This window comes from Zonotrichia leucophrys, chromosome 3 (genome assembly GCF_028769735.1).
Source record: "Zonotrichia leucophrys gambelii isolate GWCS_2022_RI chromosome 3, RI_Zleu_2.0, whole genome shotgun sequence".
In the NCBI taxonomy this organism is placed as follows: Eukaryota; Metazoa; Chordata; class Aves; order Passeriformes; family Passerellidae; genus Zonotrichia; species Zonotrichia leucophrys.
This window is the reverse complement of record NC_088172.1, coordinates 18,254,377-18,266,918: the sequence shown is the minus strand read 5'-3', so window position 1 is coordinate 18,266,918 and position 12,542 is coordinate 18,254,377. Positions and strand designations below refer to the sequence as shown.

General features: G+C 35.5%; 1 protein-coding gene across 17 annotated transcripts in view; it reads right to left on the bottom strand.

Moving 5' to 3' along the window:
- Positions 1–12,542, bottom strand: part of DST (dystonin) — a 289,028-nt gene that overhangs the window by 49,378 nt on the left and 227,108 nt on the right. For 13 of the 17 annotated variants that reach the window (XM_064707534.1, XM_064707535.1, XM_064707548.1 and 10 more), the window contains 8 exons: positions 10,365–10,524; positions 9,789–10,115; positions 9,530–9,614; positions 8,106–8,347; positions 6,945–7,151; positions 3,188–3,307; positions 2,896–3,003; positions 926–1,144 (listed from right to left, as the gene is read on the bottom strand). In XM_064707534.1, coding sequence (XP_064563604.1) covers positions 926–1,144; positions 2,896–3,003; positions 3,188–3,307; positions 6,945–7,151; positions 8,106–8,347; positions 9,530–9,614; positions 9,789–10,115; positions 10,365–10,524 — 1,468 coding nt within the window. The remainder of the gene's footprint in view (positions 1–925; positions 1,145–2,895; positions 3,004–3,187; positions 3,308–6,944; positions 7,152–8,105; positions 8,348–9,529; positions 9,615–9,788; positions 10,116–10,364; positions 10,525–12,542) is intronic. The other 4 variants (XM_064707549.1, XM_064707539.1, XM_064707540.1 and 1 more) reach the window with 1 other exon arrangement.

Sequence of the window (12,542 nt, the reverse complement as noted above, 5' to 3'; positions counted from 1 at the left end):
ACTTTGAAGCCAGGGTTCATGCTATCTAACTTGAGTCACTTAATGGAGGCAGCTGAAACAAAAAAAACACTAGTTACTCCATGCTTAGCAGGGAGAAACAGGTATCTCCAGTGGCTCTGCAGGTTTTGCATCTGCCAAAACATGCAGGTTCTTAACCTCAGTGGGATGCATCTGATTCCATGTGATACTAGCAGTCACCTATGAAACATCTCAATTTTTATCCAAAGTGATTATATATCCATGTAAGAGAACCCATACAGTGGCCAGTCTACAACACTCACCTCTATTTTGTGATGCTATGGTAAACAACTATTTATTTTAATTATTGCACAACAAACATTCTGGACGTGATAAATTACTGTGGGATTGCTAGCCAAGCAATCAATTCTTGGCCCTCTAATTGTTCATCTTCTTTACTCAGCTAAGTTTACTTTCAATGTTACCAACAAAACAAAAGCTAGTTTTTTTATGCATACATAAGATCAGTATATGTTCATATCTGTGTACAGACTGTAACCCCCTTTTGTTTCTTGCTCCAACATCCCACATCTGTTCTTTCTGTTTCTCTTTTGGTTTGTTCCAGTACTAACATTAATGAGTACTTTTAAATATACATACTTCTTATATAATAACTTTTATGTCTCCATTTCTCCCAGGACAATGGCAATTATTACCCTTTAGCCCTCTTTTATGCTTACACATCACTTGCTGCCTTCCCCAGAGACCCTTGCTTACATGCACAGTTTGGTAAACAGCAGAGACATGACTGAAAATGTATATAAACTCTGTATTATTGTCTTAAATTATCTTTTTTTCAACAGAAGACTGATATAGTTATAAGAATTTTGCAGAGTACTCCACACTTATAAGCAAAATACTTTCTGATATTTAACACTTTCTTTTTCAAAACTGGCAAAATGCTTACCCTATGTTCTTCTTGTTGTTGTTTTAGTGTTTCATATTCAAGGGCTGGTGCAGGAAGCTGAGAGATGATCATTTCTGTTTCAGTTAACCATGGCCAAAGCTCTTCATAAGTCTCCCAGAACTGGTTAACCAGGGACTGAGCCCGTTCCAGCTGGAGGTTTCTCTCCGAGTTCATTTGACAGACTTGATCATATTTCTGTAAGAGGCTTTCAATTTTTTTCTGCAAAATAATATTAATTTTTTTTAAAGAATGTTTTCCCATGTGTCTCTTACCTTCATTTCCAAACATTCTTTGATAATTTTAACACCAATTCACAGTGAATAAAATTTCAATTTTGATGTTTCTACAGTATCACTGTTCAAGGTGGACAGAATCAACAATGAGGGAGACCAGAATTTGACAGAGTACTTGAAAATAATTAGAATACATTTAACAATACTGATATTGACAAATAACACTTTATTCATAGACCTTCTAGTCAAGCTGCCAATGATTTGACGACAGATCTTAGCCCAACTTCCTTACTGCAGACACTTATCTTCAGTGACACTTGGCAGAAGATAAGTTTTCCACAGCATTTCTGATTCAAAGCAAGAGGAAAAATACACAAAATCTGTTGGGATGTTTAGTTTGGTTTGGTGGTTTTTTTGGTGGGGTTTTCTTTTCCACTCTGGCAAGATAATAGGATATTGTTGCAACTGTCATTTACAAACTTGCAACAGAAACCACAAAACACTATTTTCCAGGTTAGCCTACATTACTTAATGAGAATGTATTACCATTAATAACATAGATAATAGTGATAGAACTATAAGGCTTATACATTACTAATTTAATGTATTCGGGCATGTAATAATAAATGAAAATATCAACTAGCTATACTAGCTATATTTTTCCTGTGGAAAACTGCCCATGTTATCATGTTTATGAAATGTTACATGTCACAATGCACATAAATCCTAGCCTTGGAAAAACTACATATAAGCAAGACATTCAATATGAAGAAACTTTTCTTTTTTTCCCTTGGCAGAACAAGCTATCCTTTCATTTGTTATGTCTTGCATGTAAATTAAGTATAGAGATGCTATCCAGAGGACAGAACATAACCTTAACACACAGATACGCAGTACTTTTGACAAATAAAAATATTTAGCAGAGACTCACACAAAACTGCTCTGCCTTATGACTACAGTTTCATAGGCAGAACGCCTCATCTATTTTAAATTCACTTAAGAGCAAATCAAATTTATTCAGAGATCCTGCAGCAGAACACAATTACTGAAGCATTGTTTTTCATGGATTGGAAGGACTGAATTTACACAAAATACCCAGCCTCACCGTAATTTAGCAAAAAATTCCCAACCCCACAACTAATCCTTCCCAAATGCCAACATGAAAAATCCATCCCTGCATGTTTGCAGCCCTGACGTTGGGCTCTCTGTGTGTGTGTGTAATAAACAAAGGCATAAGAATGCCTTTCATGGGCTGTGACAGGATGGAATAATCTTGGCAAGCAAGGTCTACTAGGAAATCAGCAGAAATGAAAGTAAAGACTCCCACTGAGGTGCAGAGCCAGTGAATTTGGCACAGAAATGCTCACACCCAGAGCATCACTGACCCAAAAGAACTCGGAAGATAAACTGCCAGATTCCACACATCAACCCAGATGACTAACACCTCTTTACTCAATCATCTATAGGCTAAAATACTGTTTACTATGGATGAAGATGACAAATGGGGCTCCAAATTAGTATCAGGCAAAGAAGCAAGTACACAGCGTTTGTTCTCTTGACATCCTGAAGGAAGGAGAGCAATGCACAACAGCATTTCCTCCAGCATTACAATCCTCAGACAGGAAGTGACTGTAATTAAAGCTTTTTCATTAGTATTTTAAAAGACACTATAGGAATCCTTCTACTTGTTCATTTTCTGCATATCTACCACTGTAGCTGCAATGTAAGCAACTTTACCTTCATCATCTGTTTCTCTTCTTCAGTGCATGTTTTCATAATCTTATCCCCAGATTTAACAAGTTCATCTATAGTATCTTTGTGCCTTAAAATCTCCATGGTAAAAGCCTTGAAACACAATAAAAGTTGGTTAGAATAATATTTTTTTTTAAATAAAGTATTGGAGCAAAAGCTGGTTTTGAAATACATTAATTATGATTGGATTGAAAATTAAATCACGCCAGTACATTTTCTAGATGGAGAGTGTGTCGGCCAATAATTAACATGACAGTTGGAAATGCATTTCTTTTACCTTTTGAACTTGCAGCTGAGCAGTGGTCTGGTCTTGCTCAAGCCTAATATCACCCAGAGACATCAGTTTCTTTTCTGTTTCTGCAATCCAGGCAAATTCAGCATCAGCTGCTTGATCAAACTAAATGAGGGAGACAAGAATTAGTTCAGCAGTTCTACAGACATGAAATTGGAATAGCAGTTTCAAAAAATTTAAAGAAGATTAAACAGCATATTTTTGAATTTTTAAAAAGATAGCTTCTCAATTTCCATTTGAGATTTTTATATAAATGAAATACAATGCCCAACATGGTTTTGAGGGATTGTAATACAAGCAGCTTAATTCATAAGCATGACAAAGCAACAGAAGCAAATACTTCTTTCCAAAGCCTAGAGCTCTCTAACAGTCATAAGAAAATAAAAAAGGATGATAATCTCAGAGTTTTAACTAGACTGCTTGTTTTCATTTTATTCTACTTTTACACGTCTTTTTCATCTCTGTGTTTATTATTACTGCTAGTGTAGGAATTAGCCAGAGACACAGTTGTTTGATGTTACCCTATTAATCTGAAGAGCTGCTTTGGTATTAAATGATCAAGGCAAAACAATCACAGTTCAGATAAGTTAGTGCAAAAACCTCACCGAATTTAGAGAAGACAGGATTTTATCCAAAACTAGGCCTCAGATTAAATGCAAAAGTTTTTTTGAGCATTTGGATACAACTAGTCCTTTTCCTTCTGACTTTTAGATTAACTTCTGACTACAATAGTCAACATTTAAATGTTTCAGAAATTTTCTAAAAACACTAATATAATGAGAGGAGTTTCTTACTAATTTGCAAAGAAAAGCATGAAATGAAGAATTCGGGGATCTAAGTCTTCTGAAATGTGAGACCAAATTTTAAAAAACCAAATCATACATTCTCTCTTCAGAGCAAGTTTATAGGCATGTGCATTTTAGCATGCACATGTTGCAGTACTCAACCAAGGCAGCCTTGAGCCTAAGCCATAGAGAAATATTACATGGGATGTATCAGATGCCCATTGTAGAAACTTATAAGAATTTATTTAGTGAATTCGTTAAAACTCTGCCCCCTCTCCAAAATGACCTGAACCTTAATATAGCCCTGAGTTATTGTGGAAGTCTGTTTAGGTCAGAACCTGCTACTTGTGTTGTTGATGCCCACACTTCCCTCAGAAATCATCTGAACACTCTCAGTCCCACTTGTCTTTAAAATATGCTGATCTGTGCCTTTATGGCTGTTATGCTTTATAACAGCCCTGCTCCTTAATATGACTGGAATTCACTTTAGTCACTAACACAGACTTGTCTTACTGGTTAATAATGAGTCCCACAAAAAGAAAGAAGCAGTTCTGAGATTTCACTCTTTATGAGTCAATCTTTTTTTGTCTTTATAATCCATTTGTTACGTGAAAGAGCAGAACATTCTTTTTCACTATGTCATTTCTTATTTCAAGTAACAGAAAGTAAGACTTGTCCTAAATATTGTGACATCCTGTTAGAAAGGTATGTTCTGAAATAATCAGTACTGTAAACATGAGCATGAAGCACATGCACCAGTGCTAGTTAAATCCTGGCTTTAGAAACTACAGTTCACAATCAAGGTTTTCAGAAGTCCATCTATTTACGACTGAAAGGGAGAAGATGATTTCAAATGTGCCAGATGTACAAACTAACTGTGATACCAAATATTCATGGGTATTCCTGATACCAAATATTCATGGGTATGTAAGTAATATTGAGGAAATATTTAATAGAAATAACAAAACCAAGGCAAGGCACTGAAACTTTTAAGTTAAATTGCATTGAGGAAGGGAAGGACTCGAAACTCAGTTTCCTGAAGATATACGGTTTTCAATTTGTGATGCTTAAAAACAACATTAAGGAATAAAAAGCATAAAATTGGTACTCTCTGCATCCAAAATTTGAAATGTTTTCTTCCCATTATACATGGCAGTTACTTATGAGCCCTCAGCTACACTTGGAGTCACTATAAAATCGCCTACTTAATCCCCATCCAGTTTAACCAAGCATAGCTCATTGTGGTACATTTTCTTCTGATCAGGAATGATTGAATTCTGAATATGATGATGCTGTGATTTTCTCCATGAATGCTTTCTAAAGCACTCTCCATGGCTGCTTTAGAGTGAAGAACAGGTAGAACATGACCTTGTGTTTCTACACAGGACTCCTTCACTAGAGGACCCCACCAAGGCCTTTACTCTTCATAAATGAAGACTGAACCATGCAGCTGAATTTATCTCTATTATCAGTCTGGTACCATTTTGCCCAGGTAGTTAAAAACCCTGGGCATTGCATTATTCTTCCAGCTTCCATTCACAACATGAAGCTATTCTGCCTAATCATCTGTGTTTCTTGCTGCATTCCTCACCTTGGTCCGCAACATCTGACACGAAACCTACACTTCTACCAAAGCTTTGTGTTCTCAGCAGCTCTGTCCTCCAGCCAAAACTTAACAGTATAGGCACTTCACAAATTGCCACAGGGCAAACTGAAAGAGCACAAGCTTCTCCAAAAATGTTTCTTTTGCATAGCCAAATGGGAAGTATCTTACCCTTTACATTAAGCCACCCAAAACTTATCACAGGATATGGTGTATAGGAGTTTATTGTGATGATGTGCTGAAGTGGAGGTTAGGGGTATGCAGCATGAGAGTGCAATGTGCCCTTCCATTAGATAGTGGAATAGTAGCTCTGGAATTTTCATGTCTGGATCTGAAACTGCTCAACTTATGCTAGAGGATGCAATGTACTTGTGGAATTCAGAAAATCTGAAGGAGAGCCAATATATAATCTCCTATCTCACCTTATCACTCATGAAAAAATAAAATAGAAATCACCCTTCATTTTTGAGAGTTAGGTTAATGAGATGAGAAAATATTAATTATCAAATCCCTTAAAAAGAAACCTATGGTTATCTTTAGGCTCAGTTAGAAGAAAATCTGAATTACTGCCTCTTTTAGCCAGCTTTTAGCAGATTTTGAAATTATGACACATGCTCTCTTTTTGTCCTCTTACAACTGTTTAAGAGAACTGTACAGCAACAAGAGAAGTCTCCACCAATATTTGTACACGTGAACTGGAAAACTGTTTCCACAAAGCATTTATAAGCTGGCTTAAATATGAGACTACTTAGTGACAAAATTAAGGCCCAGTTCTCAAAGTGTAGCCACATACACTTCTATGCATGTATAGAAACCTCCACATACTAAATAATTCAGGTTTTGCACCCCAAGAAGAAAAGCATTGTGGATATTAATGAAAGTGTTATTTAAATCCTCCACTACAGCTTGAACAAGGTCATCCAGCTTTTAATGGTGTAACGTGCAGAGGAGCTAGACAATCAGCAGATGTTAAAAGGTATGGCCAGCCTAGCAATATCAGTGCCACCTCCAGAAAAGTGGCTCAGGATCTTGGCCCACATTTTACTTAACACAACATGATGTACAAAAGACCTGGGTCATTCAGTTCTTAAGCAAACTCTGACTTAAGGAGCCACAGATTACTAACAGCAATTTTAGCTAAAATATTGTTGTTTGCATCAACAAAAAGGGAGACAACAGAGTACAGATTAACAGATTTTTGGCATTCATATTTTAACACTGGAATCCCATTTCATTCAAATGGGCATTGTGCTGCTCAAGCATAACAAACTTTTGGCAACACTATTATAGGATGGCTTTTGCTCCAGTACACATGTCCAGAGACTGCTACTGTCCAAAGAACAGTTTTCAGTACCTGCTGGGATCTCAGGAAGGCAGCATCGATCTCATCCACCTTCTGAGAGATGGTGTCACTCACTAGTCGGTAACGTTCGTTGTCCTCCGTTATCATCTTGTCCAGCCCCTCTCTGGCCCTCCACGGCACCAGCTCCAGGAAGGCACTGCCAACCTCGTTCAGAGTGTCCACCAAGCCTTTGTTGTTCTTTGCTTCTTTCTTCAGCTCCTGTAAAAGGCCATGTAAAACAATTAAACCATTTAAACATGGCACTATATGAACAGAACATACAAAGTTTGCAGATTTTTCATTCTTTCAACTACTCCATGAGTCCAGAACTGAAATGCTTCCCACACAAAACAAAGGGCTAACTTAGAATACTTATTTTCAACTAAACTGTATTACCTTTTTGATACTGTAAGCTGTTTGACAGAAAGGTAAGAGAATTTTCCACAGAATTTAACCTAAATATATTTCTCCATTCAGTATGACTGTATGAAAATTTTCTAAGAATTGTTAGTACTTTGTGAAGCATCCAAAGAAAATAAAATGGATGGTTGTGAACTGCAACTCCATAAGGAACTAAATGAGCAGCAAATGAAATCAGCATGCAATACAGCAAAATATGATGAATTCAAATTATTTCTGCAATGACTGGATTAAATTTCAAGTACACATTCATACAAAGGAACGAGCTTTTATCTGTATAGAACTTCCCATCTATTAAAGAAATGTAATAGAATTTTTTTAAGCTTCCACCCTCAACATTTTCTATACCACACAGCTTACACTCCATTTCTTCTTTTGAAATAGATCTTGTTAAAAAAAATAGTAATATGTTTAAAATGCTGACACTTTACAGGATTTTATCCATGCCACAGCTAAAGAACTAAAATAACTTTGTTTGACAGCCTATGAAGTTTCCCAGTCTTAGGTAGCTCCTCGAATAAAACGAAAATGTTGTTCTTCTCTTGTGCTAAAAATAAACCTCAGCCTAATTTCATAAGTGATCATAACAGATGACTCTGGAAAAAGAGTTTGATTCTTAACTACTGTTACTTTTATTCAAATGATCTGATACTAAATTTAGTTACTAAAAAAATTATTTCATACCAAGCATAAATTAACACAAAACCTCACTGAATTACAGAACAGTAAATAATTCACAGGTTCTAAACCTACTTTTTGTCTTTCTTGTACTTGGCTCAATTCTTCACCCTTTGGCATTTGAGTTTCATAAGAGAGTAATTCCATCTCTACTTCATCAAGCCATTTGCAGAGTTCCTCATGAGTTGAGTGCAGCTGGCCTGCAAGCTGCAGAGCCTGCTCTAAAGTCTTGGATACATCAGAACTTAATTTTGTAATATCTTTGTATCTTGCTTTAATGCCTTCCAGTTTATCTTGAACGATTACAACTTCATCACCTAAAATATTAAAGGAATGTTATTTCCCATTATCACAAATATTAAAAAAAAAAACAAAAACAAAACCACCACCACAACTAAAAAACTAAAATCCCAAACTCTACATATTACAGAAAACTCAGTATTTAATTTATAAAATTACCCAAATAAGGTGAAAAGGCCAATCCTCAACTATTGTAAATTATCCTACCATCACTAAAACCCACAGAAGTACAAAGTTTACCTCAGTTCAGGATTAGTCCTTCTGTCTTTTTTCTGTTTTAGTAAACTATTACAAAGTAAGGAGTTAAATCTAATTTTAAACAGAAATGTTCTTATTGAAAAAAATCCACCTTTAAATTCACAATATTTCTTATAAAGTAAAATACTATACTTCTTATAAATAAAAGATATAAAAGCGTTACTGAAAATGTAAAGAACAAAAAAAAATTTCTACATATTACTAACTAGACTTTCAATTACACTAGATTTTGACATCACAATCCACCCTCATTGCTGTCCATTTGAAACACAACTCAAAAGGCTAAAAGAAAAACAGTGCATTGAAATTTATTAGCTATAATATTAGATATGTTCAGATTTCATCATAGAATATGTGTAATGTCAAAGTCTGGAACAGAAAAGGATAATACCACCCTGCACTAACATATGTACATCTCAAAGGGTTCAAGAACTTTATAAGTGTAGGAAAATCTGGACAGATGTTGATCTGCAGAACAGACACATTGTGTATAACTGGAATGCAACTTTTCCCACAGTATTGGCTCCCATGGCTGAAGCTTTCCCCTTGCAGTAATAGGTAGTCTGACATCTTGTTCATCTGTGGGTGCCTGCAGGGAATTCACTGTGTCCACTGCCAAACATCCCTCCATTATGAGTAATGTCCACAACTCACTATTAGGAATGGAATGCAGGTTCACTAAGATAATTTTCCACTTAAAATAATAAAAGGATTCAAGGGCTAAATTCTCTGCAGGCAAAAAAGGCCTTTTGCTCACTTACATTAAAAGTAAACTTGGCCCCAAAACATAGCCTAGGTTGACCTCAAACCTTATTAAAACAAACAACTATGATTGCTTTAACCAGTAAATATGAACCATATTTACAAGCTTCACTTTAATTTTCTTAGGCAAGTACAAGGAAAAAAAGTATGACAAATTATAGTTTCATGTAAGTTCTCACCTGTTGTCTGCTTGAGAAGCTCTAAACCATTTTGTATAGCCAAATCAACATTTTGTTTTCTAAGAAGAATCTCTTCCTGAAGATCCTATGAATAAAGGTCATTTATGTTAGCACAGACGTAAAAAAATATATTATTTTTATTTAGAATAAGCATACTGACATTTTAAACAAAATACATTAATGAAAATAAATGATGTATGGGGATATAAATCAAATTAAAAACATGAATTAAATAAGAAATGAACAGAAATCAAAATACCAGTAGTTCAGAGTGCTGTTTCTCAAGCAATTCTGTGTTGCAGTCTTGGACTGACAATTTGTTCAGTTTATCATGGACTTCATTCAGCCAGTTCATCAATTCAACTTCGTCCTCCCCAAAAATCTGAGCATTGCTGTAAGCTTGCTGGAGAAGTTCAGACCTGCTGTTGCTCTTCTCTTGAATTTCAATGTATCGTGCCTGAGCAGAATCTAGCTTTTCCTGCACCATATCTTTATCTTCCCTGGAGCTCATAGTCTTTAGAGACTGACCAGCACTAATGGCCTGATGCAAACTCTTATTGTGAGCTAGGACATCATCTTCTAGGGCCTATATTTTAGTGTCAATAATGAAGAATAATGGAAAAGAAAATCAGAAAAACATAAAATAAATTGAGGCGAAACTCAAGAAAAATTGAACAAAAAAAGGACATGTTGTCAACATAAATGTATAAAACTTAAATTACAAGGGAAAAAAAATGAAACAGTATGGTGAAATGAGCACAGTGCAACAGCTCTGCCAGCTTCACAGAAGCATCTAAAAAGAAGGAGCAAAGCAAGTGAGTGGTTTGTATCTTACTTTATGCTGAGCAATCTGCTGCTGCAGTTTGGAGGCCTGTGTCCCAATGGGCTCTGCATTTGCAAGCCTCTTCTCTGTGGCTGTCAGCCACTCCACCAGTGGCTCCAGAGCTTCGTGGAACTGCTGCGCTACCACCGAGATGCCTTCAAGCTGACGGTTCCTACCAATGCACCCAGGGAAGGGTTATCTTTTGTGATCAAGTGAGTGGCAAACAGTTTTAATAAAGAAAAAAGTCCCTTGAATCCTTTGAAAAACACTCTAGAAATAATTTAATCTCATGTAGGAATCGGTCACCAAATGAAACAGGCATATATCCACGATACTTAGTGAAAAGCAAGGTAAAGTAAAAATCAAATAAAATTAAAAACAAACACACACCTCCAAGGCATTTGGCTAATGTACCAGTTTTGAAAATAAAAATAATATCGCTTTATTCATATACCTTTTGTTAAAAATAATCTAGCATTCAATTCAGCAAAACATTGTTTTATAGCCAGTTAAGATAGTTCTCAAGTTTCCAGCTGTCTTAAAGCATAAAGTTACATTCCCTTGACTATTATTCATGTTTTAAAGTTAGGCAAAGGCTTTACTGAACCAGAATGCTTCCTCAGTGTTGTAAAATATCTTTAAGCATTTTTTCAATGATGACAACAGAATTATTTGCTTCTAAATTTGCCTCTCTTGTCCTGGATAAAAGTTCTCAATGAAGTTAGTGAGACAACATTAATAAAGCACAGAGACTTGAGCTCCAAAACAGAAAAGCAATATCCAAAACATTTCTGATTCAGTTCATTACATGTCAGAGAAGACTCTTGAGTACAGCAAAGTCTTCACTATAAGCAGTGCTGAACAAATGTCATTCAATCAGACTTTTAGGAGAGATTTGTTCTACATGAAAACATCACAACAATGTTGTTCAAATGAGGATCTCGTTCCAGATAAAAGCTACATTTATATGTGTTTTCCAGGACTTATAAATAAGGTAGACTTGACAAACTTAGCCATGGAACACTCTGTGGGGTACTCTACATAGTTTTCAAAATCATCTTCAAATTCCTTCTTCATTTCTAGAGACCAGCCAAAGAACAATGGAGACAAGCTTGCAGATAACGATGGCTTGGAAAAATCTGAAATTTCATTTGTAATTAGATATCACCAGACTGGGAGGATATTATTAAATTAAACATGACATTAACATTTACCCCAGCTAATGAGTCAGATTCCTTCAACAAAAAAAGAAGAAAAAAAAAGGAAATAATAGTCTATTAGCAGTTAACTAATTAAATAATCCTATTATTAGTATGAGGCAACAAAACAGGTTCAGCTAAAGAGAGGCTACCAGAAGGAATAGAAGACAGCAGAAGTGAGGTGAGTTCAATGCTACTCTAAGTCCCAACACAACCATTTGTTCTTCACTGCAAAGCTTCACTGTGCCCTTTAAATTTTTCCTCAACTTCCCAAGTCCTCTCTTACTCTCAATTATAGGCCTTTTACCAAGCTGTCTCATACCGTCTTCTCTCTACTCTGAAAAAGACTGTCCTTCTCAATTCCCCACCCAGAAAACATGTTGAGTAACCCTTTCAACACAGCTCTATGCAAAGACACTTTCCAGTTCATAACTTTACAGGTGTTTTATCCATTGACAACAACTCGTAAATGTAAGTCTGTGTTTACACAGATACTGTGTGCATGGACTTTGTTTGATTTTTTCAATTGGAACTTGAAGTGGATCTCAATGTCTTTTGAGATAGAATATATAACCTATATATATTCTATCTCTTTTATATACATATATATGCCAAAATACATATATCTATGTACTTTAAAGGTCCTTTTTGTTCTTGAAAACTAAGGGAGCTCAGCGCCTTGCATGTATCTGCAACTGACATTATGATGACCTCTGAGTTGCAGAAACTAATTATGCAGATACTATTAAAAAAAAAAAAGGAAAGAATTGTAGCAATTTCTTCTTTGTAGCAATTCATGACTTTGAAGTTCCAACAGAATATCATTATTATTTGTTAGGTGTAAAATTTGCGCTTGATTCTATTGCAAAACAGGTTCTTGCCTCAAAACACTTGCATTCTAATTAATTAGCAGAGATAATTAATTAAAATTGTTCAGAAGATACATATGTAGCTAATCCTAGCAGATTATCACAAAAGACTAAACATTTTT